Source organism: Eretmochelys imbricata, chromosome 6 (assembly GCF_965152235.1).
Source record: "Eretmochelys imbricata isolate rEreImb1 chromosome 6, rEreImb1.hap1, whole genome shotgun sequence".
Classification (NCBI taxonomy): Eukaryota; Metazoa; Chordata; order Testudines; family Cheloniidae; genus Eretmochelys; species Eretmochelys imbricata.
In genome coordinates, this window is record NC_135577.1 from 101,145,281 (window position 1) to 101,172,511 (window position 27,231).

The 27,231-nt window shown below is 41.0% G+C and overlaps 1 protein-coding gene across 1 annotated transcript in view; it reads left to right on the forward strand.

Moving 5' to 3' along the window:
• Positions 1-15,413, forward strand: part of KCNK13 (potassium two pore domain channel subfamily K member 13) — a 125,979-nt gene extending 110,566 nt beyond the window's left edge. Inside the window, exon 2 of the mRNA XM_077820400.1 lies at positions 14,521-15,413. Within this exon, the coding sequence (XP_077676526.1) occupies positions 14,521-15,413 (893 nt within the window). The remainder of the gene's footprint in view (positions 1-14,520) is intronic.
• Positions 15,414-27,231: the final 11,818 nt, after the last annotated feature.

The window sequence follows — 27,231 nt, forward strand, 5'->3', positions numbered from 1 at the left end:
GTCCACTAAGAAGCCCTATGCACGAGACAGCAGGGAGGACCATCAATGAATTAAATGTCGTTGCACACCAGGCAGTCCCATTTTGTTTAAAAATCATTTTGTAAAATGTTTGTTACAGTAAATGATTCTTCCACCATGTAGTCAAGGAAGAGGACCGGAAACTCTGTGTGTGGGTGTGTGTGTGTGTGTGTGAGAGAGAGAGAGAGAGAGGATCTCACCAAACAGTGATTGACTTCAGATGTAGGCTCCCAGCTCCATTCAAATAACGTATATGTGTGTTCAGCTATCACAATGAATTGCGATAGGCAATTTTTTGCTTTGTCAGTTGTACACATCCCGTTCTGCTGTTTTCAGGGATTTGGGACAACGTGCTGCAGCCGTTCCCAAGGACATCTCAATATCCTAAACTCTGAATCTTTCAGCAAAGACTTGTCTTTTCTTTCTGTTGTAAGTCGACTTACTGTCATTTGCAACATTAACCTTTTCCCTTCTTACACCAGGTCTACACTATGAACTTTTGTTGGCATACCTGTGTCAGTCAGGGTGCAATTTGTGACCAACAGCTCTGCCACCTAAAGCCCCTGAGTTTTTGCTAGTATTACGTATTGTGCTCGGGCAGTCTGGAATAAGCTATACTAGCAAAAGCGCAGTTTTGCTGGTATAGACACATCAGCACTAGAGATAAGTCTACACTACAAGCACTACAGCAGCACAGCTGTGGTTCTGCCCCTTTGCTGCTTTAGAGCTGCAATGTAGACACTTGCCACAGCAAAGAAAGGAGTTTTTCCATCACTGTATTAAATATACCCCCTCAAGAGATGGTAGCTAGGTTGACGGAAGTCTAAAGTAGTGTCTCTATCAGGGCAAAGGTCTGTGTAACAACGTCTGTCGGGGTGTGTCTAGGTATAGACCAGCCTAGGGATGCTTTTCTAGTAGTTACACCAGTATAGCTGTACTAGCAATGCAGTTCTAGGGTCGCTCAGCTATCCAAGAAAAAGAGTGCTTTTGCTGGTAAGACTTATAGCAGTTGCCCCATTCTGGCAAAAGGATGTTTTTTTGCTGGTATAAGTACTTCTCCTCCAGGGCTTTTGCTGAGATAGCTATGTCAGAAGAGTGATTTTTTTTTTAACACTCCAGACATAGTCATGCCAGCAAAAATTAAGAGTAGACCAGTTTCCCAGCCATTCTTATTGCCTGATATTACATAGAATGTCCGCTCTGCTCCTCTACAGTAGAGACTTGGTGGGATAATTCACATGACTGGAGCACTGTCATGGATGGTTATAAACTGTTCAGGAAGGACAGGTAGGGCAGAAAAGGTGGGGGAGTAGCACTATATGTAAGGGAGCAGTATGACTGCTCAGAGCTCCGGTAAGAAACTGCAGAAAAACCTGAGAGTCTCTGGATTAAGTTTAGAAGCGTGAGCAACAAGGGTGATGTTGTGGTGGGAGTCTGCTGTAGACCACCGGACCAGGGGGATGAGGTGGACGAGGCTTTCTTCCGGCAACTCACAGGAGTTACTAGATCACAGGCCCTGGTTCTCATGGGAGACTTCAATCACCCTGATATCTGCTGGGAGAGCAATACAGCAGTGCACAGACAATCCAGGAAGTTTTTGGAAAGTGTAGGGGACAATTTCCTGGTGCAAGTGCTGGAGGAACCAACTAGGGGCAGAGCTCTTCTTGACCTGCTGCTCACAAACAGGGAAGAATTAGTAGGGGATGCAAAAGTGGATGGGAACCTGGGAGTCAGTGACCATGAGATGGTCGAGTTCAGGATCCTGACACAGGAAAGGAAGGAGAGCAGCAGAATACGGACCCTGGACTTCAGAAAAGCAGACTTTGACTCCTTCAGGGAACTGATGGGCAGGATCCCCTGGGAGAATAACATGAGGGGGAAAGGAGTCCAGGAAAGCTGGCTGTATTTTAAAGAATCCTTATTGAGGTTACAGGGACAAACCATCCCGATGTGTAGAAAGAATAGTCAATATGGCAGGCGACCAGCTTGGCTTAACAGTGAAATCCTTGCTGATCTTAAAGAAGCTAACAAGAAGTGGAAGATTGGACAAATGACCAGGGAAGAGTATAAAAATATTGCTCAGGCATGCAGCAGTGAAATCAGGAAGGCCAAATCACACCTGGAGTTGCAGCTAGCAAGAGATGTTAAGAGTAACAAGAAGGGTTTCTTCAGGTATATTAGCAACAAGAAGAAAGTCAAGGAAAGTGTGGGCCCCTTACTGAATGAGGGAGGCAACCTAGTGACCGAGGATGTGGAAAAAGCTAATGTACTCAATGCTTTTTTTGCCTCTGTCTTCACGAACAAGGTCAGCTCCCAGACTACTGCACTGGGCAGCACAGCATGGGGAGGAGGTGACCAGCCCTCTGTGGAGAAAGAGGTGGTTCGGGACTATTTAGAAAAGCTGGACGAGCACAAGTCCATGGGGCCGAATGCGCTGCATCCGAGAGTGCTAAAGGAGTTGGCGGATGTGATTGCAGGGCCATTGGCCTTTATCTTTGAAAACTCATGGCGATCGGGGGAAGTCCCGGATGACTGAAAAAAGGCTAATGTAGTGCCCATCTTTAAAAAAGGGAAGAAGGAGGATCCTGGGAACTACAGGCCAGTCAGCCTCACCTCAGTCCCTGGAAAAATCATGGAGCAGGTCCTCAAGGAATCCATTCCAAAGCACTTAGAGGAGAGGAAAGTGATCAGGAACAGTCAGCATGGATTCACCAAGGGCAAGTCATGCCTGACTAATCTAATTGCCTTCTATGATGAGATAACTGGTTCTGTGGATGAAGGGAAAGCAGTGGACGTGTTGTTCCTTGACTTTAGCAAAGCTTTTGACACTGTCTCCCACAGTATTCTTGCCAGCAAGTTAAAGAAGTATGGGCTGGAAGAATGGACTATAAGGTGGATAGAAAGTTGGCTAGATTGTCGGGCTCAACGGGTAGTGATCAATGGCTCCATGTCTAGTTGGCAGCTGGTATCAAGTGGAGTGCCCCAAGGGTCGGTCCTGGGGCCAGTTTTGTTCAATATCTTCATAAATGATCTGGAGGATGGTGTGGAATGCACCCTCAGCAAGTTTGCAGATGATACTAAACTGGGAGGAGTGGTAGATACGCTGGAGGGTAGGGATAGGATACAGAGGGACCTAGACAGATTGGAGGATTGGGCCAAAAGAAATCTGATGAGGTTCAACAAGGACACGTGCAGAGTCCTGCACTTAGGATGGACGAATCCCATGCACCGCTACAGACTGGGGACCGAATGGCTCGGCAGCAGTTCTGCAGAAAAGGACCTAGGGGTTACAGTGGACGAGAAGCTGGGTATGAGTCAACAGTGTGCCCTTGTTGCCAAGAAGGCCAATGGCATTTTGGGATGTATAAGTAGGGGCATTGCCAGCAGATCGAGGGACGTGATCGTTCCCTCTATTCGACATTGGTGAGGCCTCATCTGGAGTACTCTGTGCAGTTTTGGGCCTCACACTACAAGAAGGATGTGGAAAAATTGGAAAGAGTCCAGCGGAGGGCAACAAAAATGATTAGGGGACTGGAACACATGACTTATGAGGAGAGGCTGAGGGAACTGGGATTGTTTAGTCTGCGGAAGAGAAGAAGGAGGGGGGATTTGATAGCTGCTTTCAACTACCTGAAAGGGGGTTCCAAAGAGGATGGCTCTAGACTGTTCTCAGTGGTAGCAGATGACAGAACAAGGAGTAATGGTCTCAAGTTGCAGTGGGGGAGATTTAGGTTGGATATTAGGAAAAACTTTTTCACTAGGAGGGTGGTGAAACACTGGAATGCGTTACCTAGAGAGGTGGTGGAATCTCCTTCCTTAGAAGTTTTTAAGGTCAGGCTTGACAAAGCCCTGGCTGGGATGATTTAGTTGGGGATTGGTCCTGCTTTGAGCAGGGGGTTGGACTAGATGACCTCCTGAGGTCCCTTCCAACCCTGATATTCTATTATTCTATGAGAGGAAAGTAGAGCAACAGTCAGTTTAAATATACAAGACCATTGTTGCAACCACTGGGATAGAAGAGGGAAATATTTCCCCTGACTTTTTATTACTGTGTTGATGCCCCCTTGATGCAGTGTAAAGTGTTGTGGATGTTTATTCCTGGTTCCCCATAACCCAGCTATTTTCATGTTGTTGTTCCACTGGATAAGATACGGATTTACCCAACAAGCCATGACATTGTTTATCTGGCTGATCTGGTTATTTCTAACATGAGGATGATCTGAATGCTTTATAAGTTTCCTTCTGATTAAGTGATAAAGTGATAAGCTGCAGCATGACAGTTTAGCCTGGCAGGTAGAGGACAGCAAAGCAAAGCTGAATGTTTCACGCAGTTAGAACATGAAAGAGGCAATTTATGGAGATTATAGTTCAGGAGCTTTACTCTAGCCACCTTTTAAAGCAGATCAGGAATAACTAATTATGATTTTCCACTGAATGCATCCGATGAAGTGAGCTGTAGCTCACGAAAGCTTATGCTCAAATAAATTTGTTAGTCTCTAAGGTGCCACAAGTCCTCCTTTTCTTGTTGCAAATACAAACTAACACGGCTGCTACTCTGAAACCTGTAATTATGATTGTAGTTTTAAAACTAAGAAGTTAGTCTTGTTTTCATGCCTTCCCTCTCTCAGTAACTCTAAAGCACTAGAATCCATCACCCTTGTGACTGGCTCCTTAAATGGTATTCACTAAAGGAGTGGAATGCTCAGTCACTTTCACAACTTAGCTCAGGGAGGGAGCCCTTGAGTGTGTTTGTGAGATGTGCCTTTATTTATAATACTCAGTCTAAGGGTTTCATTGTTTTCTTTATCCACTCTCACTGGCTTCAACAGGGCTATTCATGTGAGTAAGGATTACAGGATGAGTCCACCACTGCTTTATAAGACACACACATTATGACTGGTGTGCTGATTTCTAATGCAGGGCCTGATTGTGGCTGCCCCTGGGCAGGGAATAAGAGAGGGCGTAAACATCAAACCTGTCTTCTCTCCTCCACTGTATAGGGGCCAGGCACAATCCCACTACTTGTGGGAACTAGCCTCCCCAAATGGGGCCTTGAACAATGATGGAGCAAGTTAGCTGACACTCCCTATCCCCAACACTGTTAATTGCTCTTAGGGGTGTAATAGTAGGGTGTTCCCCTGAATGCTAGGTACCTCCAGGTGCCACACGCCTCCAGGTGCCTGACTACAAAGCCACCATTGAGCTCTAAAGAATTGGGTACAACAGGCAATGCATCCTGGGATAGTAACAGGATCCCATAGATGGCAAAATAAGGCTGCCGGGCCAAGGAATATTTAATCACATCAGAAATACAACAAGAAATTGAACTGATACATTAAACTAAGGGCAACAATTAAATTCATTGGTTGAAAAGGCATTATAAGTATAAGCACAACATCACAGACAATCAAAGAGCTCTGATTGTAGGTTAAATTGCAAAGCCATTTCAATATTAGCAGCATCATAGTGACTCATTACTGTTGCTAGAGTGTTAGCCCCTCTTTCTGTCCACCTCATTTTTCTGGGAAAGGACTGGAGTATCTAATTATAACACTGATAGCAAACACACACATATTCAAAAAGGAAATCAAGCCTGCTGGAGCAGTAACAAGAAAGAAATTTTGCACCATTATGAAAAAAAACATTGCATTCAAGATCTAAGATGGATTGAAAAATGTATCATCATCTCCCCTCTGCTCCTCCACACACATAAATTCAGTGCCCCCAAAGTCACTAATCAGAGTTGGAGTTGACCAGCAGTGCCTTATACCCTTCCAGGATATTGAGTGGCCTATACTTTATCTTCTGAAAACCAGGAAATAGAGAGTTAAGGTATAACAAAGTGGAAATCAGGAAATACAGAGTTAAGATACATATCAGCCCTGCCCTACAGCCTAACACCGCCCCCTGGAGTTGCCAAGAGCCACTGGAGATGTAGAATGTATGGTACCGCCAGGACTGCCCTATAATATCCAAACATAAGGGATGACCAAGGGCTAGTCTACACTAGAAGCACTGCAGTAGCACAGTTGTAGCATGTCTGCTGATGACACCGTTATGTTTAAGAGCCGATGGCAGAGAGCTCTTCCATCAGCATAATAAAGCCACCTCCGCAAGAGGCAGTAGCTTCTCCCACCAACATAGCGCAGTCCACACCAGTGCTTAGTTCGGTGTAACTTACATCATTCAGGGTGGTGGCTTAGTCACACCACTGAGCGACATAAGTTATACTGATATAACCTGTAGTGTAGACAAGCCCTAAGTAAGTGTATCCATTTTATGTGTTGTGTTGTGTCCCACACAACTGTATTGTCTCATTCATATGCAAGCACTCCAACAGCCTTGCTCCCAATTTTTTTGACTGGCACAGAGATTACTTGCAGCAGGTTGCCCCAACACACACTGAGACAGGAGGAGAGGTTCATTTGCATCCAAAGGGACTGTGAACGTCCCATTTCTATGCAGAATTATAGTAGGTTGTGCATGCAGAGGCGCATGATATTCTATTCTTGCCCTGGGGATTTGTAGCAGTCTGGTGCCGTACATGACAATACAGTACAGGGCAGAAGTAAGTGCAGGCAATGCTTCAGAGGGAATCCTTAGAACAAGGATCAAGGAATGGTCACATTTGGCAACTCTGGAGCAGTTTGTGCAGAGCAGATGAAATGCTCGAGTATAAGCCAGGCGTAGCCAGCAGGTTTTCACTAAGCCTACCCTAAATGCAGTGTGGACAGAGTCTGACATTTTCTTCTGGTGTCCCCATGTGCAGTGCCTCTACAGTGTTCTGTATCAACTGGAAGGATAAAGTGCTGTGATGTCCATCAGGGGCGGGATAGCTGAGAAAGGCACAAGGAGTCCTCCAGTAGGGCTGGAGGGGCATGGAGAGGAAGGAAAGTGGTACCTGATGACACATCTACCATGTAGAGGCAGCAAGGGGGAATGGACGAGAGTCTTTTCTGGGGAATAATCTCATTATGCACATGGATTTTGGAGCATTTTGAAAAGTAAAGAAAGCTCATAACTGGGGGGCGGGGAGGGATGTAATATGGGAACCTCTTGTTCAGAAAACCGCAAATTTACATAATAAATTGTACTCTAGGCCCTGTTGTGATTCTTCAAGACAGTCTCCCTAAGCATGTGGATTTTAGAGCTTTGAATATTAAAATCAGCTCCTTATGGGGGGACTGTAAGAGGATCCCTCTGACCAAATGACCACAATTTGCATCACTTACTATTCCCCTGGTCTTATGGTGGAACAGTAACAGTATGTTGGGATGGATGCATTAGGATTTCCATTTTCAGAAAGGTGAAAATGCCTATAAACATTCTGGTTTTGTGTTACAGTATCATTTAAAATATTTATTGAAATGTATGCACTACTAGATTTTTCTATAGCTGTCTGTAGAAAAGAGGACATCATCTGATGTTTGCTGTGACTGTTTTTTAAAGGGCCATGTGACTAAAATTTGTATAGTGTCTGACTTTTTCTTTGGGCCCCTTTTTCACAGAAACTACAACATGTTGAGGGTCTGTTTCCTTTTTGTAGATTGGGTGAATTGTTATAGAAAATTGAAATTTGTTGTCTCTCTTTATTTTTCATGATAAACATAACTTACCGTTTTGACTGAGAAGAGTATCTTGATACCACATTAGTCAATGTCAAACTTACGCCAGTCCATAAAATAGGGTTTTCTATTAGGGAAGCACTTCCTGATGCTCATCAACCCTTTTGATCACGCTAATGTTGAGAGTCACAAGCTACTTGCTTTCCTTTGATCACATTCAGTCCCATGGTTGGTTTACTAGAATCTTTCATCATTCCACTCTTTATTTAATGCAATTTTCCTTGACAATACTTCTAAAGTAAAATCTGAAATATCGGCTCTTAAACCAGAAGCTTAGCTCTAAGGCAAAACTTCCTGAAGGAGCCCCTGCAGAATGGACTTTTGTAAAAGTTGTGTGGTGCTCTAGTAAAACTCTCATTGACTTTAATAGGAGGTAAAACTTATTGTAATTCCCTGAAAAATTAGCCCTAGTAGAGTGAAATCATAAATCAGGATGAATATTCAGCAAACCATATTCAATGTTTAACATTAGAGTGCAAAGAGAAAAACATCACATTGGAAAAACTGCAGCTATTAAGGAGCATGTCTACTTAGTCCATCTGGATAAAGTGAAATGTAATATCAGATACATGTTCAGCCAGTGGACTGTGGTTCTGATCCAAAGCTCATTGAAATAAAGAGGAGTTGACATTTTTTGAAATTTTTCATGGAACAGAAATTACAAAAAATTCAGTTTGGAAATGTTGAAATGTTTCATATTGACATTTTTGCTTGAGCTAAACAATTCAAGATTTCAGAAATCAAAATGTTTCATTTTGGTTTCTTGAATGGATCTGGAATGCTTCATTTTGAGTCAGTTCAATATTAAACTACATTTCCCCAAAGTGGTACATTTGCCTCATCCGAGTTGTAGTTCAGGAGCCTGATATCTCTATTTGCCAGGCTCCCTAGTCAGACTACATCACCCATAATGGACCCAGAGTCATGTGACTCCCATGATGCACCATGCAGATCAGTCAGAGGGAAATTTACTTTGTATGATGGGAGACGTAGTCCTCTAAGGAGCCTGGCCCATATGAGAGAATGGGGGCCCAAACTACATCTCCCATAAGACAATGTACTGATAAGGATATGTATTTTAAGTTTTTGTTGAACTAATTTGAAATTAAAATTTTTGGTCAGTTCAAAACCCCAAAATATTCCAATTCAGGTCAAACTTAACTGAAATGAAATTTCATTTACAATTTCCTGACAGAAAATCAATTTTTTTTTCAGAAAATTTAAAATTTCAGTTTTGCAGAAGATGCATTTTCTAGCAAAAAATCAATTCCACTGGAAAATTCCTGACCGGCTCTCTCTAAAAGCCAGATAGCAAACCTTGATATCAGATGAGGAAAAGGATAGGAAACAGATGGGTAAGACAGAAAGCCAAGGTGAAGAATATCCTCTAGACTATTAAGAACAACAAGGGATCAGGTGTGTCAAAAGAAAAACAGATGGGAAGTGGTCTACACTTTTCATGGAACGAGAACCATAGGTGAAATCTTGGCCCTACTGACATCAGTAGCATAGCCTCCTTTGATTTCAATGGGGCAAGAATTTCACACCATATGTTGTGAGTGCTGATTCTTCCTGTATGTAACTTCCAAGAGGGAGAGGTGAGATGATAGCTTTGCACGCTGAGCTCATGCCTAGGACAGGGATACTTGATGGCATTATAATAACTTCATCCTGAAGTAGAGATTGTGAGGCTATAACAATAACTTGTTACATCCAAATGGAAGATTGGAAGTAGCAGTTCAATATACATAACTATCTGCTTAAATCTGTGAAGTGAAAACAACGGGTCTGACTTAATGTTGATTTTCTTTTCCTTTTCACAACCAAACCCCTCCGTGGCTACCTGATTTTGATGTTATACAGTAATATTTACACTTGTGTTCTAATTACTCAAACTGGGTATTTGTGTATGGCTTGGTTTAATGACCTTAGCATTTAAAGAAAAGGAGTACTTGTGGCACCTTAGAGACTAACCAATTTATTTGAGCATGAGCTTTCGTGAGCTACAGCTCACTTCATCGGATGAAGTGAGCTGTAGCTCACGAAAGCTCATGCTCAAATAAATTGGTTAGTCTCTAAGGTGCCACAAGTACTCCTTTTCTTTTTGCGAATACAGACTAACACGGCTGTTACTCTGAAACTTAGCATTTAACTGGCCCTAGCAAGGTTTTGATGAAGACGAATGGAAATGCTTGCACTTCTGTTTGTACTGATTTTTCAGTTGCTTTAGATCCAGATTTAGCAGCAGAGTAGTATATTGATTTACACAGAGAAATCTATTTCTACCACCAAACAGGCCAGAGACTTCATTTATGTAGAAGTAAATCTCTGTCCCAAGAGAAAACAGGCTCTACAGAAAGGCCACAAGCCTGTGGAAGACACAGATTTTCTCTATCAACAGATTGATTCTTCCTTCCATATATGGCAGATCCTTTTTCAAAAGATGCCTACAATATTGTCAGATCACAGATGCTTACTCTGTGTGAACTCTCAGCTCACGATACTTATTCCTAAACCTTGCTCTTACACAAATAGAAATTGAATTAAAGTGAGAAAACTTGTTGATACTACAGTCTTTCTTCACTTTCACTGGAAACCTTTGTGTCGTGCATTTCTAGCAATATCAACAATACATAGCCATATCCAGGCAACTGTGGATTGAGGGAATAGAATATTCGTCAGTATCTTAAAAACATGTAATTCTCCCACCCCCAACCCAACTGATTTCCACTTGATTACACATAATTCTGTCTTCTGTAGTCTTTCTGTGTATTTTGTCCATCAATAAGTGGGTTTCAAGACATCTGTCACAAAACAACTTTCAAAGTAAAATGTATTAATCATTCGGATTTCAACATCCTCCGCTCATATCGTAAAAATCTTCATCCATTATTACATGCAATGCTTTTTTTATTCTGCAATTCTCTTCCTTTTATTTCTGCCTCACATAAATATATTCTTTTCATGTATTGCCCACTGTTGTTATTTCCTCATACAGTTTCATTGTCTTCATTCCTTTCTCAGTCTGAGGCTTCACTTCTTGCTCTTTCACTACCACTCTAGCCTGCTGTGCTAGTTATTCATGTAGCTGTTTCCCTTCTCCTCTTGAATCACCCTTTTCAGTCTAAATTTGGACTGCTTGGTTTCTCCTGTCCACCTGAAATAGATCCTAGTCCAGTTCACTCAGGCTCCAACCAAAGTCCCTAATCTCAATCCAACTGAGATCCCTAATGTTCACTTTTGTGTCCACACTATTAACTACTCCAAGGTGAGGAACAGGAGAATGGTAATTATATCTAATCATGTAACTTCTAGGACCACATTTTTCAAGCAAGTAGACAGAAGTCTACTCACAAAATGAGAATGCATATTTGTGTGCCACATTGACCAATAACAACATTTTGAGATACATTTTCTGATGTATGTACCTGAGTTGCACCTGCCAAAAAACATGTAGGTAAAGTGCGTGAATGATTAGATGCTTGGAATGTGAATGTGATGTTTAGAATGGATAATTACTGGCAGGTTCAAATCTGTATTCACACCCCCGAAGAAGACAGCAAAAATAATGGGAAGGTCTATGTGCATGGCCAGCTACTTAAAGGCTGAAGTGAATCTTTAAGGGAGTAAGACCTCAAACTCTTTTTGTATCAGATCCAGGGACTTGCATGTTCAAGGAAATAGGAATACTTGAAAGCCCTCTATTTTTATGACTGTGCTCTCGATGGCCTAAGAAATCAACAACTAAAGGAGACACCACTATCTGGTTGTGAACATATTTAGAAAATGTTGTCACTGCTGTTTCTAAATTTCCTTCATATTAAAGTATAAATCTTTCAAACAAATAGATTATTCCATTCTTCGGTGATACACATGTGTAAACTCCAGTCTGTAGCTCTGATACATTATATGATCATGACTGTAGCAATGACTTCCTTCTCTAGTTCTGAAAAGTATGTTTTTCTTGGTACAAATATAAAGGGCCAGATTGTGTCTGACAGGAAGAGAAAATGCAAAAAGTCTTTCTGAAGTGGGACTGCTCCAGTGTTGCCAGAGCTGGTCCCAAGCTTGAAGCATCCATGCTGTATGAGGATGATCTATGATATCTAATGCCACAGAGAGGTCCAGAAGGATGAATATGGATCCCTTTCACTGGTCTATGGAGAGAAGGAAGTTAACCATGAGAGCAACAAGTGTTTCTATATCATATCATGGCCTGAAGCCTGGCTGAGAGGGATCCAGTGTTAGGGCTGGTCAAAAAAATTCTGTCAAAATTGTTTTTCAATAGAAAAGTAGGTTTTTGAAGAAACAGGTTTTTTTTTTTTTCAGAAAAAGTGTGCGCTTTCCACAGAATTTTCATTTTTCATCAAAAAACTGCCCCAAAACGGAAAAAGTTTAATCTGAAAATCAACATATTTATGCCACAAACTGAAATATTTTGATTCAGAAATGCTGCCAGAGTGCCTTATAGGAGCTGTAGTTCGCGTGCCTCATGTTCCCATTCTGCTCTGTGCACCAGGTTTCCTGGTAGGACTCCATCTCCTAAGATGTACTGCTTCCCTCGCCAACAAGAGAGCCTGAGGTGTATCATGGGAGATGTAGTCCAACCAGGGAGCCCAGCCCATAGAGGAGACTTGGGAGCATGAGGCACTGCAGCAGTATTTCAGTTGGCAGCTGAAAAAAATATATCTTTTTTTGCCTAAAAGTAGAAATTTTCTGCTGCAGGAGGGAAAAAACATTTTTCAACCAGTTCTAGCCAGGATACCTGAAGCTGACAGATGGTGACAGAGGTTGCTGTTGCTAGGTTCTCAGTTAGCTTGCTTAGCAAAGGGAGATTAGACACTACATGGTCTTTTTGATTTAATTCACAGGTACAATAGGTTCCCCACCTAGACCCTTTGAAGTTTTAGGGAGAATGTATATGAAAGCAGACGACAGGCAGCAATGCTGTTGTGTTGTTTAATTGGAAGAGGGAGTTTTGGTTTTAGAGCTTTTTCTGGCCGAGCAAAGAGATTGATTTTTGGCAAAGAGCTGCTGTGTTTGCAGAGTATACAAGCATGGGTACTTTTACCTAGACATAAGTTCTATTGATTTGCTCTTTAGTCACTGAATGATCGACACTACCCCTGACATCACACTAGAGAAAAACGAGAGAAAAAGGAAGCAATTTCCCATCATACAGTATTTGCAGTGACCAGCTAGGCTATTTGCATGACAATATGTTTAATTAGAATCATGCACTGAAGTCCATAAAGTGACACCAGGAATCAGTTTGGCCCAAGATATTTCTTCATGAATGGATCTACAAGCCATTTTGTAAACTGATTTAGCAGTGCGGCTAGAAGCCTACCGTTTATTTTTTCCACAACCCCCAGAAGACAATATTGTTAGATTTAGATTAATATCTGTACTGTACAGTGCTTTTAGGTTTTCCAATGTAGCACTACACGAAATTATCATTAGTTTCGATTAATACATTTTGAGATTTATAAGTAGAAAGAAAAAAAGCATTTTCTTTCTCCAAAACGTCAAAATTGAGCCCACACTGGGAAAGAAAAAAGGACAAGGAACAGAAGCTGGGCTCACTGGCTTTCTGATTTAATGTCCTGTGTTTTCCATTATTTACAATTCATAATGGGTTTTCTGTCTTGACTGTTTGGGTGTCTTTATAGAACCTTTACTGTTCGGCTTGCACCTATGGAAATGTGCACTCAGATAGGAATTTTAAATGACAAGGGATATGAATTTTATGGGTTTGGGCTCAGGCTCTAGCCGCTATGTCAATGGCAAAACTCACGTTATTTTGAATGGGTATGGGATCAAGCCTCCAGCAGATGTTACGCCGCATCACTAACTCAACACAGTTTAGAATAATCTGCCTTAACTACCTAGGGCCAGCCACAGGTTTTGCTGTGCCCTATGGGACTTATCCTGTGCAGGCCTCCTCTTCCTCTCCACTTGCAATTTGGTCTGCTGTGTATCTACAAATTTGACCCCCATGTCTTCCAGCCTGCTGTAGATGTAAAAACAGGGATGTTCCCAGCTCCCCACCCTCTATTTGTCTCTCCTGGCACAAGAACAATGCACTTAGAAATACTGAATACATTTCCCTTATATCCAATTCTCTAGTTCCTTTATTTCATGCAGTTAATATTCTGCACTTACAGACAGAGGAGAACAAATGCAGATGTGTGTCTTATTCAATGTGCTATTTTTTTGTTCTCTCAGCAAGACTGCTTTAACTTAATTGGACAGTTAATTAATCACTTGTTCAACTTCTCTAGACCCTGTTCAGACTACAGCAAACATATTCAACATGTATATTACCTCTAATGCCCATCATATTTAAGACAAATTTATTCATTTTGATTCTTTATAAACATCCTATTTAGGGCAATTTTGTCTTTTCAATAAATATTAGCCCCAAGCAAAAATGGGATTTTCAGACTGGAAAGAAAAAAAATCCATGTGGGAATATTTGCAAAGGTGCAAAACATATCTGAGTTGGAAAGCAACACAGAAGAAGACAGGAAAGCAGGGCCGCTCCTGTAATGCTCCAGCACAGATGTGAACTGTGGAGCAGAGCCCGGGCAAGTGGGAAAGAAGGGAAAATCTGGTAATGAATCAACATAGGTCAACATAGGAGCCATAGTGATTTCCTGCCGGTTGTTTTGGCTTGCATGTGGCAAAACCCTTGATGCTGTAACTAAGGGTTCAGAGTAACAGCCGTGTTAGTCTGTATTCGCAAAAAGAAAAGGAGTACTTGTGGCACCTTAGAGACTAACCAATTGGTTAGTCTCTAAGGTGCCACAAGTACTCCTTTTCTTTTTGTAACTAAGGGGTTATTTTTGCTCAACTCTTCTGTTTTTTCTTGCAGGGTTCGGCATGACTACCCCAGCCACCGTTGGAGGAAAAATTTTTCTGATATTTTATGGCCTTATAGGATGTGCAGGGACCATTTTATTCTTTAACCTGTTCCTGGAGCGCTTGATCACGGTCATAGCCTACATCATGAAATCCTGCCATGAGAGACAGCTGAGGAGAAAAGGGATCCTCCCTCATGACAGCCGGCGGGGCTCAGGGAACTCTGAGGTGGACAGCTTGGCAGGGTGGAAGCCATCTGTGTACTATGTCATGCTCATTTTATGTGTAGCATCACTCATCATTTCCTGTTGTGCCTCTGCAATGTACACACCGATTGAAGGGTGGAGTTACATTGACTCACTTTACTTTTGCTTTGTGGCCTTCAGCACTATTGGTTTTGGTGACCTGGTCAGTAGCCAAAATGCCCAGTATGAAAGCCAAGGCCTTTACCGATTTGGCAACTTTGTCTTCATATTCATGGGGGTTTGCTGTATCTATTCCTTATTTAATGTGATCTCGATTGTTATCAAACAGTCCATAAACTGGATATTAAAGAAGCTGGATTGCAGGTGCTGCCCCAGATGCCAAAGAAAATTCTTTAGGTCACGGAGGAATGTTGTGATGCCAGGGAATGTCCGGAGCCGGCGGAACATCTCCATTGAGACTGATGGGGTCAATGAGAGCGACACAGATGGACGCCGGCTGTCTGGAGAGATGATCTCCATGAAAGACTTCTTAGCCTCCAACAAAGTGTCACTGGCTATCATGCAGAAACAGCTGTCAGAAACTGCCAATGGCTACCCAAGGCAGTTGAACTCTAGTTCTAAACATAATGGATTCTCTGGCGGGGTGGGAGCCCTAGCGATTATGAATAACAGGCTGGCAGAGACAAGTGTGGATAGGTAAAAAAAAAATCAAAACAATGGGAAATGCATCAACAAGTATAGAGATAACTAGGGAATGAATGTCATCAGAGAAGCGGGGCTAAATGAGCAGGACACCTTTTGTTAGAAGGTCTCTCACTTTTGCGGGAGGGTCTGTCAGTTAACATCTGTTGTTCTTTGCACTACTCAGATCTCTATCTTCCTTTCTCCCCTTCCATTTGCTCCCTAAACAGGTCACTGAAGGATAAATTTCAAACTAAATATAATGTAGCCCCAACACCAATTTTCTATGGCTTGTCTTTCCTGTATTTACGTTAAGGTCAGTTTCAGGAATAAGGAATGGATGGCCTTGGGAAACATCACCCTCCACAACACCGGACTGAAATTCTGTATCGAACTGATATTTAGTTCAAAGATGGTATTGGGGTTTTTGTTTGTTTTTTGTCCCATACTTTTCAGACAAGCTACATTCAGAAACCAAAAGAGGAACCATTATAAGCGTTTCTCTGCACCATCTATACTCTTGCTCTCCTAATTTCAGTGAATGAAAATCAAATAATTTCTCTCTAAATATAACTTCTCGGAACAGATTCCTGTTGTGAAACAGCTATTTCGGTAAAGCCAGATTCTGCTGTCAGATACAGTGGTATAAATCTGGAGTAATTTCATCAGAGTCAATAGAAGTGGCAAAGAGTCCTGCGGCACCTTATAGAGCATAAGCTTTCGTTGGTGAATACCCACTTCGTCAGATGCATGTCAGTAGAATCATTCTGCTGTTACACTGGTGTAACTGAAGTTGACCCTGAGAATGTAATTTAGTCTTCCCCTTAGAAGGACATTGTCAAAAATGATAGAGTCAAAATTAGACTTACTTTTGCTTTCTTATGTGCGTTTGCAAAGTACATTTAATACTTGCTAAGTTAACTTTTCCTCTAAAAATTGAATCAATGAAATTTTCTTTAGAAAAAAAAAATATGGATAGACAGATCTCATGAGCAACCCTATAGTAACAAACAGGGACTGTTTCTCATACTGTGTGTACAGTGCCCCATCCTGATTGCAGTCAATGAGCACTGATGTAACATGAACATTTAATAAGAATGTTTACACAATGAACAGGTTTCATTGCAGAAACAGATTGCAACTTCAACATTCCAAGGCATTATTACAAGTAACCATTAGCACAAGAAATGTAAGAAATAATGAAAACACTTTTGACAGTGTCCTTTTTTAACATTTGAGTAAGTATCATACTCCTATTTTCTGGCCTTTGGTGATGATAATGATAGGGTTTTGATTGAGAAAATGGAAAATTTATAACTCACCATTTTGCAAAATGAAAGAACCTGAGAGCTCATTTTGAACTGACTGAAGACCTAAATGAGAACTGTATTAATGGTCAGAAAAACATGGAAACAGGAAATTAGATAAGTTAATGGATGTAGGGTGGCATTTTGCGTTAGGTAACAGTAGAAATAAGGGCTTAAATTAAAAGGATATTGCTCAGTAAAAATTCTAGACCAAATTCTGCTTCCTTTACATCCATGCTATTAAAGCCAGTGAGGGTATGTGGAAGTAAATGAGCGGAATTTGGTGACATAGGACCTGTTCTAGTGTCTATTGAAGTCAAGGGAATTGGATATAGGCTCATAGAGTTAAACAAAGTCTTACTTGTGGTACCCATAATATCATTTAAATTATTACAGTTTAAATACATTTTAAATAGTCAATATACTTTTCACCATTTATGCAGTTTCTTTTTTTCATTTCATTTATGTGGAACAATGTAGGTGGACTGGTCTGTTCCATTTGTGTTAGGAATCCCTTTCTGGTTCTGGTTCTTCTGCCTCACCAATTGCTCTTGTGTCTGGATTCATAACACTGCAGGGGAATACTTACATACTTTAAATATAAACTGCATTAAAAAATATTATGATGACACCTCATATAGGGTTTTGTAATTCAACACTTTAAAAACAAAACCAACATGTTGGTTCTAAGCTACTGCACATCAACTCTGTGTATTTAACAGTTACATTGTAAAGAATAGTAAGCTGTTTGTAGGATTCCACAGCTAAAGAGTCCTGATTCAAGGCCAAATCCTGCTCATCTTGCTTACACAAGTAGGAGCTCTGTTTGAAGATGGTGGGCCTGATTCTGATCTCACTCAGTTTTGTACAGCTGGCATCTCCATTGATTATAATGGGATCACTCCTTATTTGCGCAAATGTGAGATCAGAATCAGGCCCAGTGGTCCTGCTTATGTGAGTAAGGCAAGCAGGATTTGACTTCTGCGTTCTTAAAAACAGCAATGAGTTGCCATTGATGCATTTTGGAAGACAATACCCACCTCCGTTACATTGACGTGTTATTTTCTGAATTTCCTCTTCTGATCATTACTGCATGTTAAGATACTTGGATGTAAAGAAAATAGTTCTTCTATGTAGGCTGCCTCTATCTGGATTCTTTCACTGATGCCTCTGTTCAGTGCCTCTCATCACAGAATTCACCATCATGGAAGCAATTCTGATGTTGCAAATGATCAGAAATCATTTAAGGCTAGATCAGTCCTTCAGGTGCAGCCCTCAGAAGAGGCAAAGTCAGTGTGGCCCTTGAAAGGATGCAGCTTGCTTCTCCCCTTGTGCCTGGCCAGCTATTCTTGCCAGTGAGTGGGGCAGGGAGAAGCTCTTGCAACTCCCTATCTTGTTCATCCCCTCCCCACCCACTTGCTTATAGGTCAGACCATCTGGAAATCATACATCTTGCTTGACACAAGAGCCAGGCCCAACAGCCAGTTAGGTCTTACTCTGCTGAGCAGTAAGATGGGGAAGAGGGGAGAATTTACTCCACTTATTTCCTTTCTCAACTGAGTAAAACAAGGGCACAATGTGACTGTAAATATATAGGCAAACAATTTATTATTTATTGAATGCCATTATTCCATTCGCTGGTCAGTGTTATGGAAACACAGAGGAAGGCAAGGCCTCTGCCTCAAGGAGCTAACAATCTAAATGCAACATAGACAAGATAGGTTTAGATATAACGTGGTATCTAAATTAGAAAAGAAATAGCTTCTGTTTATAGATATACACGTCTTAGACAGCAATGATGGGAAAGGAAACAGAAAAAGAATATGAGTGTTATATGGTAGAGGAGACTGGCAAAGTATTACAATCTGTAGAGTTGGATAAGAATATGGTGGTGGTTATTTAGCTCATAGAATATGGTGTATCCAAGTAGCAGATCACTAAACTGGCTGTTGGATTGTTTCCAATGTTCCCCAAGTATGTGACAATTGCTGTGTTTCTCTTTAGCTAAGGAATCTTATTCTGTGATACTTAGCCGCAGTTATTCATTGTCTAAAAGGAATCTTTACCACCCTTAAAAAAACAATGAGAAAATTTCATGGTGGTGAAAGCAACGCACAGTACATAGGAATGCCCATACTGGGTCAAATCAATGGTCCATCTTGCCCAGTATCCTGTCCTCCGACAGTGGCCAATGCCAGGTACTCCAGAGGGAATAAACAGAACAGGCAGTCATCGAGTGATCCATCCCCTGTTGTCCACTCCCAGTTTCTGGCAGTGAGAGGATAGGGACACTCAGAGCATGATGTAGCATTCCTGACCATCTTGGCCAATAGTCATTGATGGACCTATCCTCCATGAAGTTATCTAATTCTTTTTTGAACCCTGTTATAGTACAAGTTCCACAGGTTGATTGTGCGTTGTTTGAAGAACTATTTCCTTTTGTTTGTTTTAAATGTGCTGCCTATTAATTTCATTGGGTGACCCCTGGTTCTTGTGTTACATGAAGGAGCAAAGAATACTTTTTCTCCACACCATTCATGATTGTATAGACTGCTATCATACACCCCCCCCCCTTAGTCACATCTTTGCCAAGCTGAAAAGCCTCAGTCTTTTTAATTTCTTCTCATATGGAAGCTGTTGCATACCCCTGATCATTTTTGTTGCCTTGCTCTGTACCTTTTCCAGTTCTAATCTATCTTTTTTTGAGATGGGGCAACCAGAACTGCATGAACTATTCAAAATGTGGGCATGTCAAGTAATTTATATAGTGGCATTATTATATTTTCTGTCTTATTATCTATCCATTTTCTAATGGTTCCTAACATTTTGTTAGCTTATTTGACTGTCGCTGCACATTGAGTGGATGTTTTCAGAGAACTATCCACAAAGACTCCAAGATCTCTTTCTTGAGTGGTAACAGCTAATTTAGATTCCATCATTTTGTATGTATAGCTAGGATTATGTTTTCCAATGTGCATTACGTTGCATTTATCAACATTGAATTTCATCTGCAATTTTGTTGCCCAGTCACCCAGTCTTACCAGATCCTTTTGTAACTCTTTGCAGTCTGCTTTGGACTTTACTATCTTGAGTAATTTTGTATCATCTGCAAATTTTGCCACCTCACTGTTTACCCATTGTTCCAAATCATTTATGAATATGTTGAACAGTGCTGGTCCCAGTACAAATCCCTAGTATTTACTTCTCTCCATTGTGAAAACTAACCATTTATTCCTACCGTTTGTCTCCTGTCTTTTAACCAGTTTCTGATCCATGAGAGGGCTTTCCCTCTTATCCCATGACTGCTTACTTTGCTTAAGAGCCTTTGGTGAGGGGCCTTGTCAAAGGTTTTCTGAAAGTCCAATTACATTATATCCACACGATCACCCTTGTCCACACGTTTGTTGCCCTCTTCAAAGAATTCTAATAGATTGGTGAATCATGATTTCCCTTTACAAAAGCCATGTTGCCTCTTCCCCAACCAATCATTCAGTGTAGAGCCAGAAATAGGGTAGACCAGTGCTGCATAAGCTTTTTCATACACTGTAGCTCTGCCATTATATACCAATCCTGAATGTAACCTTCCTCTGCTATCTCAGGCACAGGCTTCTTATGAGCAGAGTTACCAGTTGCAATGAATTCTATAGTGAACATAAGAACGGCCATACTGAGTCAAACTAAAGGTCCATCTAACCCAGTATCCTGTCTTCCGACAGTGGGCAATGCCAGGTGCCCCAGAAGGAATGAACAGAACAGGTAATCATCAAGTGATCCATCCCTGTCGCCCATTCCCATCAAACAGGGTAGAGATACCATCCTTGTCCATCCTGGCTAATAGCTATTGATGAGCCTATCCTCCATGAATTTATCTAGTTCTTTTTTGAACCCTGTTATAGTCTTGGCCTTCACAACATCCTCTGGCAAGGAGTTCCACAGGTTGACTGTGAGTTGTGTGAAAAAAATACTTCCTTTTGTTTGTTTTAAACCTGCTGCCTATTAATTTCATTTGGTGACCCCTCGTTCTTGTGTTATGAGAAGGAGTAAATAACACTTCCTTATTTACTTTCTCCACACCAATCATGATTTCATAGACCTCAATCATATCCCCCCTTAGTCTTCTCTTTTCCAAGCTGAAAAATCCCAGTCTTTTTAATTGCTCCTCATACAGCAGCCGTTCCATACCCCTAATAATTTTTGTTGCCCTTTTCTGTACCTATTCCAATTCCAATATTGAGATGGGTGACCAGACCTGCACGCAGTATTCAAGATGTGGGCATACCATGGATTTAGATAGAGGCAATAAGATATTTTCTGTCTTATGATCTATCCCTTTCTTAATGATTCCCAACATTCTGTTCACTTTTTTGACTGCCGCTGCACATTGAGTGGATGTTTTCCATCCACAATGACTCCAAGATCTCTTTCTTGAGTGGTAACAGCTATTTAGACACCATCATTTTATATGTATAGTTGGGATTATTCCTTCCAATGTGCATTACTTTGCATTTATCAACATTGAATTTCATGTGCCATTTTGTTGCCCAATCACCCAGTTTTGAGAGATCCTTTTGTAGCTCTTTGCAGTCTGCCTGAGACTTAACTATCTTGAGTAGTTTTGTATCATCTGCAAATTTTGCCACCTCACTGTTTACTTCTTTTTCCAGATCATTTATGAATATATTGAATAGGACTGGGCCAGTACAGACCCCTGGGGACACCACTATTTACCTCTCTCCATTGTGAAAAGTGGCCATTTATTCCTACCATTTGTTTCCTATCTTTTAACCAATTACCAATCCATGAGAGAACCTTCCCTCTTATCCCATGACTGGTTACTTTGCTTAAGAGCCTTTGGTGAGGGACCTTGTCAAAGGCTTTCTGAAAATCTAAATACACTATATCCCCCTTGTGCACATGTTTGTTGACCCCCTCAAAGAATTCTAGTAGATTGGTGAGGCATGGTTTCCCTTTACAAAAACCATGTTGACTATTCCCCAACAAATTATTTTCATCTATCTGTCTGACCATTTTGTTCTTTACTATAATTTCAGTTTGCCTGGTACTGAAGCCAGGCTTACCAGTCTGTAATTTCCGTGGTCACCTCTGGAGCCCTTTTTGAAAATTGGCATCACATTAGCTATACTCCAGTCATTTGGTACAGAAGCTGATTTAAATGATAGGTTACAGACAACAGTTAGTAGTCCTGCAATTTCACATTTGAGTTCCTTCAGAACTCTTGGGTGAATACCATCTGGTCCTGGTGACTTATTACTGTTTAGTTTACCAATGTGTTCCAAAACCTCCTCTAATGACACCTCAATCTGGGACAGTTCTGTTACGAATTACACCTGAGAGGACAGGCACACAACTGCTACGAATTACACCTGGTAGGACACGCACACAAATGCTGCAAATATACCTGATAGGACACGCACAGTTCGAATCTAGGCTGAGGCACATAAACAAAGTCCACAACTGCAGCTCAGATTTGTCACCTAAAAAGAATGGCTCAGGTTTGGGAATCTCCCTCACATTCTCAACCGTGAAGACCGATGCAAAGAATTCATTTAGTTTCTCCACAATGGCCTTATCGTCCTTGAGTGCTCCTTTAGTATCTCAATCGTCCTGTGGCCCCACTGATTGTTTAGCAGGCTTTCTGCTTCTGATGTACTTAAAAAAATGTTTGCTATTACTTTTTGAGTCTTTGGCTAGTTGTTCTTCAAATTCTTTTTTGGCCTTTCTAATTATATTTTTACACTTCATTTGCCAGAATTTATGCTCCTTTCTATTTTTCTCATTAGCATTTAACTTCCACTTTTTAAAGGATGCCTTTTTGCCTCTCACTGCTTCTTTGTTGTTTAGCCACGGTGGCTCTTTTGTGGTTCTTTTACTATGTTTTTTAATTTGCGGTATACATTTATGTATATACATATATAGTGGTTTTATGATCTGGTCAAATGTCCATTATGTATAAAGATGTGACTATCACACTCATTTTATCTAGTCACCCCAGTCCAGATTTGAATCCATATCCCAGAGATGAAGGGCTAGTGCACTTACTGTCTCTGCCAATTTATGCTGGTATAGCATGCTGTTTCCTAGGCTTTAGAAGCCTTTCTGAACAATGACTGTTGGCATGTCTGACTCTAAGAAGAGAAGGATTGTTAGAGAAAACATCTGTAGACAGATGAAATTTAAGGAATTGAAAAGAAAAAACTCAGTCCCCTTTTCAGTGATACTATAATAGTTGTTACACTAATAGCAATGGTCAGAGAAAGCCTCAGCTCCAACAAGGCTTATTCACACTTCATCATGGTACTGGTGAGGGCTTAGAACTGCTTGCAAATGTCAGCATCGATTGCCAAAGCCCAGAATTTTGCATAGAGGTGCCAAGTGCCTCTCTTGTGAGCCAAATAGTTTCTAGGCTACCACAGAGTATTGTGAGGTAAATGCCATTTTAAAATAGCAATGGGGAATTAAAAGCACACTCTCAGGTTAAAAATCAGGGCTGAGATTTTCAAAGCCACATAAGAGATTTGGATGCCTAATTCCTTTTAATTTTAATGGGAATGGGGCCTCTAAATCACTTATGTAGCTTTGGATGTCTCAGCCCATAGGTCAAAATTCTGCTCTCATTTATACTGGTGCTTTGCCATTGCTGCAGTGGATTTGCACTGGGGAGAACAGGATTTGGATCATACATTTTAAAAAATACATGTGCCGTTTATGAGAACCTTACAGAAGTGAGGCCCTGATCCTGAAATTGTCGGGTCTGTCTTGAACCCATATGTAGCATGACTGAAGGCAATGGATTACACCGTGAACTGCAGGATCAGAGCCTAAAACTGGAAGAGATTTAATGCTCTAATTTCCTTTTAATTATTATTCTGGTAGTTTAGTTTTTGCAGTTCACTCAGCTTGGTAAGTGAATGTCTCTTTGGCTCTTGTGCTCTAGCATAGTGCTGCAGTGTTAGGGTTATACACACTGAATGCCAAACAAAAACTAGTTATCACTGGAATTAACCAAACAATAGTTCTTTGACATTTTTTGATTGATTTTGGGTTTTGTAAAACTTTGTGGCCTGGATCCTCTGCTGGCATAAGTAGGTATCAGTGGAGTTCTATTGGTTTACACCGGCTGAGGATCTCACCCTGTATTTACTAAGGGCTTGTGTACATTACCCATTGGATCGATGGGCAGCGATCAATCCAGCAGGGGTCAATTTATCGTGTCTAGTCTAGACACAATAAATCAACCACCAAATGCTCTCCTGATGACTCGGTACTCCACCAGGGTGAGAGGCGGAGTCGATGGGGGAGCGTCAGCCATCGACTTACCATAGTGAAGACATCGCAGTAAGTGGACCTAAGTACGTCGACTTCAGCTACTTTATTCACATATCTGAAGTTGCATAACTTAGATAGATCCCCCACTCACAGTGTAGACCAGGCCTGAGGGTGGGATTTGGATTTTCAAAGGCATCTAACTCCTACTAAGTCAATTAGCTGCCTAAGTCTCATTGACTTTCAGTGGGACTTGGACCCCTAATTCTCTTAGGCACTTTCAAAAATTCCAGCCAAAACTTAAATTTTAAGTCCAATTGACCTGGCAGTGCCCCTGAAAAATGTGACTATTGGGGCCAACACTTTCAAGTGTTGCAGTGCCAGAGTCATTTATTTAAAAGCCTTTTTTAGTGAAGGTTTCACCTGGACCAAAATAGCATCAGCAGTGGTTACTGTTTCATTCAGTTAATCTTGCCCTCCTCCAATTTTAATTGCATTTGAGATATCTAGAAATTGAATAGCAAGCAGAAGGTGGGGCCCTGGCCATCAGAAGCAGGATGGTTTTATTTCTCATATTTAATTCGTTGGGAGAAGCAAATTGGCAGTGCAGGGGTCAGAGCTTTCAAGCAGACTGATTACATTCCCTTTGAAAGCTCATTTCAAGGTAGAGGATATTGCATTTTTGGACTCACCTTCAGTGCCTGTACAAAGGGAAATATAGTCTGCAAATATCACTGTCTTCGTTGAGATGGCAACATAGTGGTTAAAGTGACCTTGGTTCTCATCTCGTCAGTATAATTATAGTCCGGGGAAGTGCTGTGTTCCTCACAGATTCCCAGGCTGCTCCAAGGAGTGAAAATTCATTTGTGCAGTTACATTTCCACCAGTCCCTGCCCACCCCACCCCCAAACTGCTTGGTATGCAGCTGTGCAGGAAGCTCCCCTATGCATTCTCTCTCCACTCTGAAATCCTGGCCATACTATGACACCACAGAGGAGAGAACAGGATTTTCCCTTTGTCCTTCACATTTGGACACCGGTGCAGCTCTAATTTAGAGGTGTCTGTAGAAAATGGGAAGGCTTGTTCTCAGTCTAGTGCTTAGCAGATAGGTATCCCCATCCTACATTAGCATCTTTGTTGGCAGTTTTATTAGAGAAGGCAAGGACTGAAAAGGTCAGTCAGCCTAAATTCCCCCTCTTGCCCCTTCAGGTGTTCCCTCCAGAATGGAGATTAGGCACTTTGGCAGGCAAGCTGCAGAACCCTGCACTGGTTCTGCGTGTCTGTACTGAAGTTTTGGGTTCAGACTAGTCTGAGGACTAATTTTGGTCCCATTGAAACCAATGGGATCTTTCTTGTTGGGCTCTTCCTCCAGCACCTTTCACAAGAACTAAATTCACTTTACAATAATCCGCAGAAGCAAAGAACTGTGTGGGCCATTGTGGTTTGCCCTCACTGGCAGCTGTTCAGATGCTAAATAGACCCTGCTCACTCCCTGTTGATGAGCTTTGCCTGAGCCCAAATACCCTGAGATCTAAGTCTGGGCTACAAAATAATAGGGCTTAGTTCTGGGAAAAACCCATCTTTTAAATTAAAGCTTGTTCTTTCATAGCACTTGGGTCTTCTAAACTATTATCATCATGAGAAAAAAGGATTTTGTAGCCAATAATTTGGTGAGTTTTAGCAACTTTGACAAATTAAGGCTTTTTCCTAGTCTCATAGTGCTATGGTGAGTAGTTTATCGTCCTTGAAAGAATGGAACAAAATGGTTTAGATAATGCAGGTATTGTTAACAGCAGCATAAGCCTGACTGGTTTTAACAGTGGTTCACATCTACCAGGGTAAAGTATAGTTGTGGTCAAAAAAGTAATTATATGGAAGTGTCAAGTATCAGAGGGGTAGCCATGTTAGTCTGGATCTGTAAAAGCGGCAAAGAGTCCTGTGGCACCTTATACACTAACAGACGTATTGGAGCATAAGCTTTTGTGGGTGAATACCCACTTCGTCGGATGCATGTATCCAACAAAGTGGGTATTCACCCATGAAAGCTTATGCTCCAATACGTCTGTTAGTCGATAAGGTGCCACAGGACTCTTTGCTGCTTTTATATGAAAGTGGTATCTCTGATGTAGATGGTATAGCTCTTATTGTACCAATGTTTGAAATTGAATATTCTTTCCCACTTGTAATGACAGCAACAATATGGCATCCTTACTGTACTTTTTTTTTTTCTTTCTGTGGTAGTCTCCTGATGTGTAGTGATTTTGTAACTACCTATAATTGTCTTTGGATCAAGAACTTTTTCCACGTTGATTTTTGTCCTTCTACCCATATGTCACTGAACTGGTAATCCTTGTAAAGCAGGGTGAGGACTGCTGCAATATTCTAACATTGTTAAATTAGGATCCCTTTAATCTGCCAGGGTTTTATTATTATTCCAATCAACTTTTTTGCTATTTGCACTGGCATCTCGGTTCCCTTATTTGGCTGTGCCAGGCTTGAGGTGGGGGTACTTAAACTTACCTATTCAAGAGAACATCTGAAATAAATCACCATATATGCAAAAGCTTTGGTTTAATTTTGACACCATGTAAATAAGGGTGTGATGTGTCAGATGTCAGTGTCCACTGACCAATGGCTACTGCTACAAGAGTGAGTTAGATTTTATTCTAGCTTGTGCATCAAGAGAATTGTTAATGACAATAAGTTCCAACTGTAAAATCTTTATTACTGGTGATTAGAGCCGAGCAAATAATGGAGTTTTCAGTTTGATGGCCAAACGAAATAATGTGGGGAAAAAATCCAATTTTCTTTTTCTGTCAAATACAAAAACTTGCAAAAGTTTTGTTTCCAGTAGATTGAAATATTTTGGTCAACTCAAAAGTCAACCATTGTGGTCCCCCAAGTTTTTCTTTCCAATTCAGCTCTTTTTCAGGTGTTTTTTTACCTTTTCATTGTTTGGGGGGGAGGGGTGTGGCGGCTGTTGTTTTTTTAACTGCCAAATTTGAAATTGAAATGCTGTTTCAAATCAAAATGTTGAAACAAAATGTTCTGAAATGGTCAAAATGAAACATTTAGACTCTTTCAAAAAAATTTAATCAAAACTATTAATCAAATTTTTCAATTTATTTTACGAATAGGGTCCCAAAAATGCATTTTTCATTAAAAAATGGTGTACTGAAAAAATTTCTCCTTGCTCGCTGGTGCTGATGCATGTGCCAGAAAGGCTCAGCCAGACTTTGAAATCTC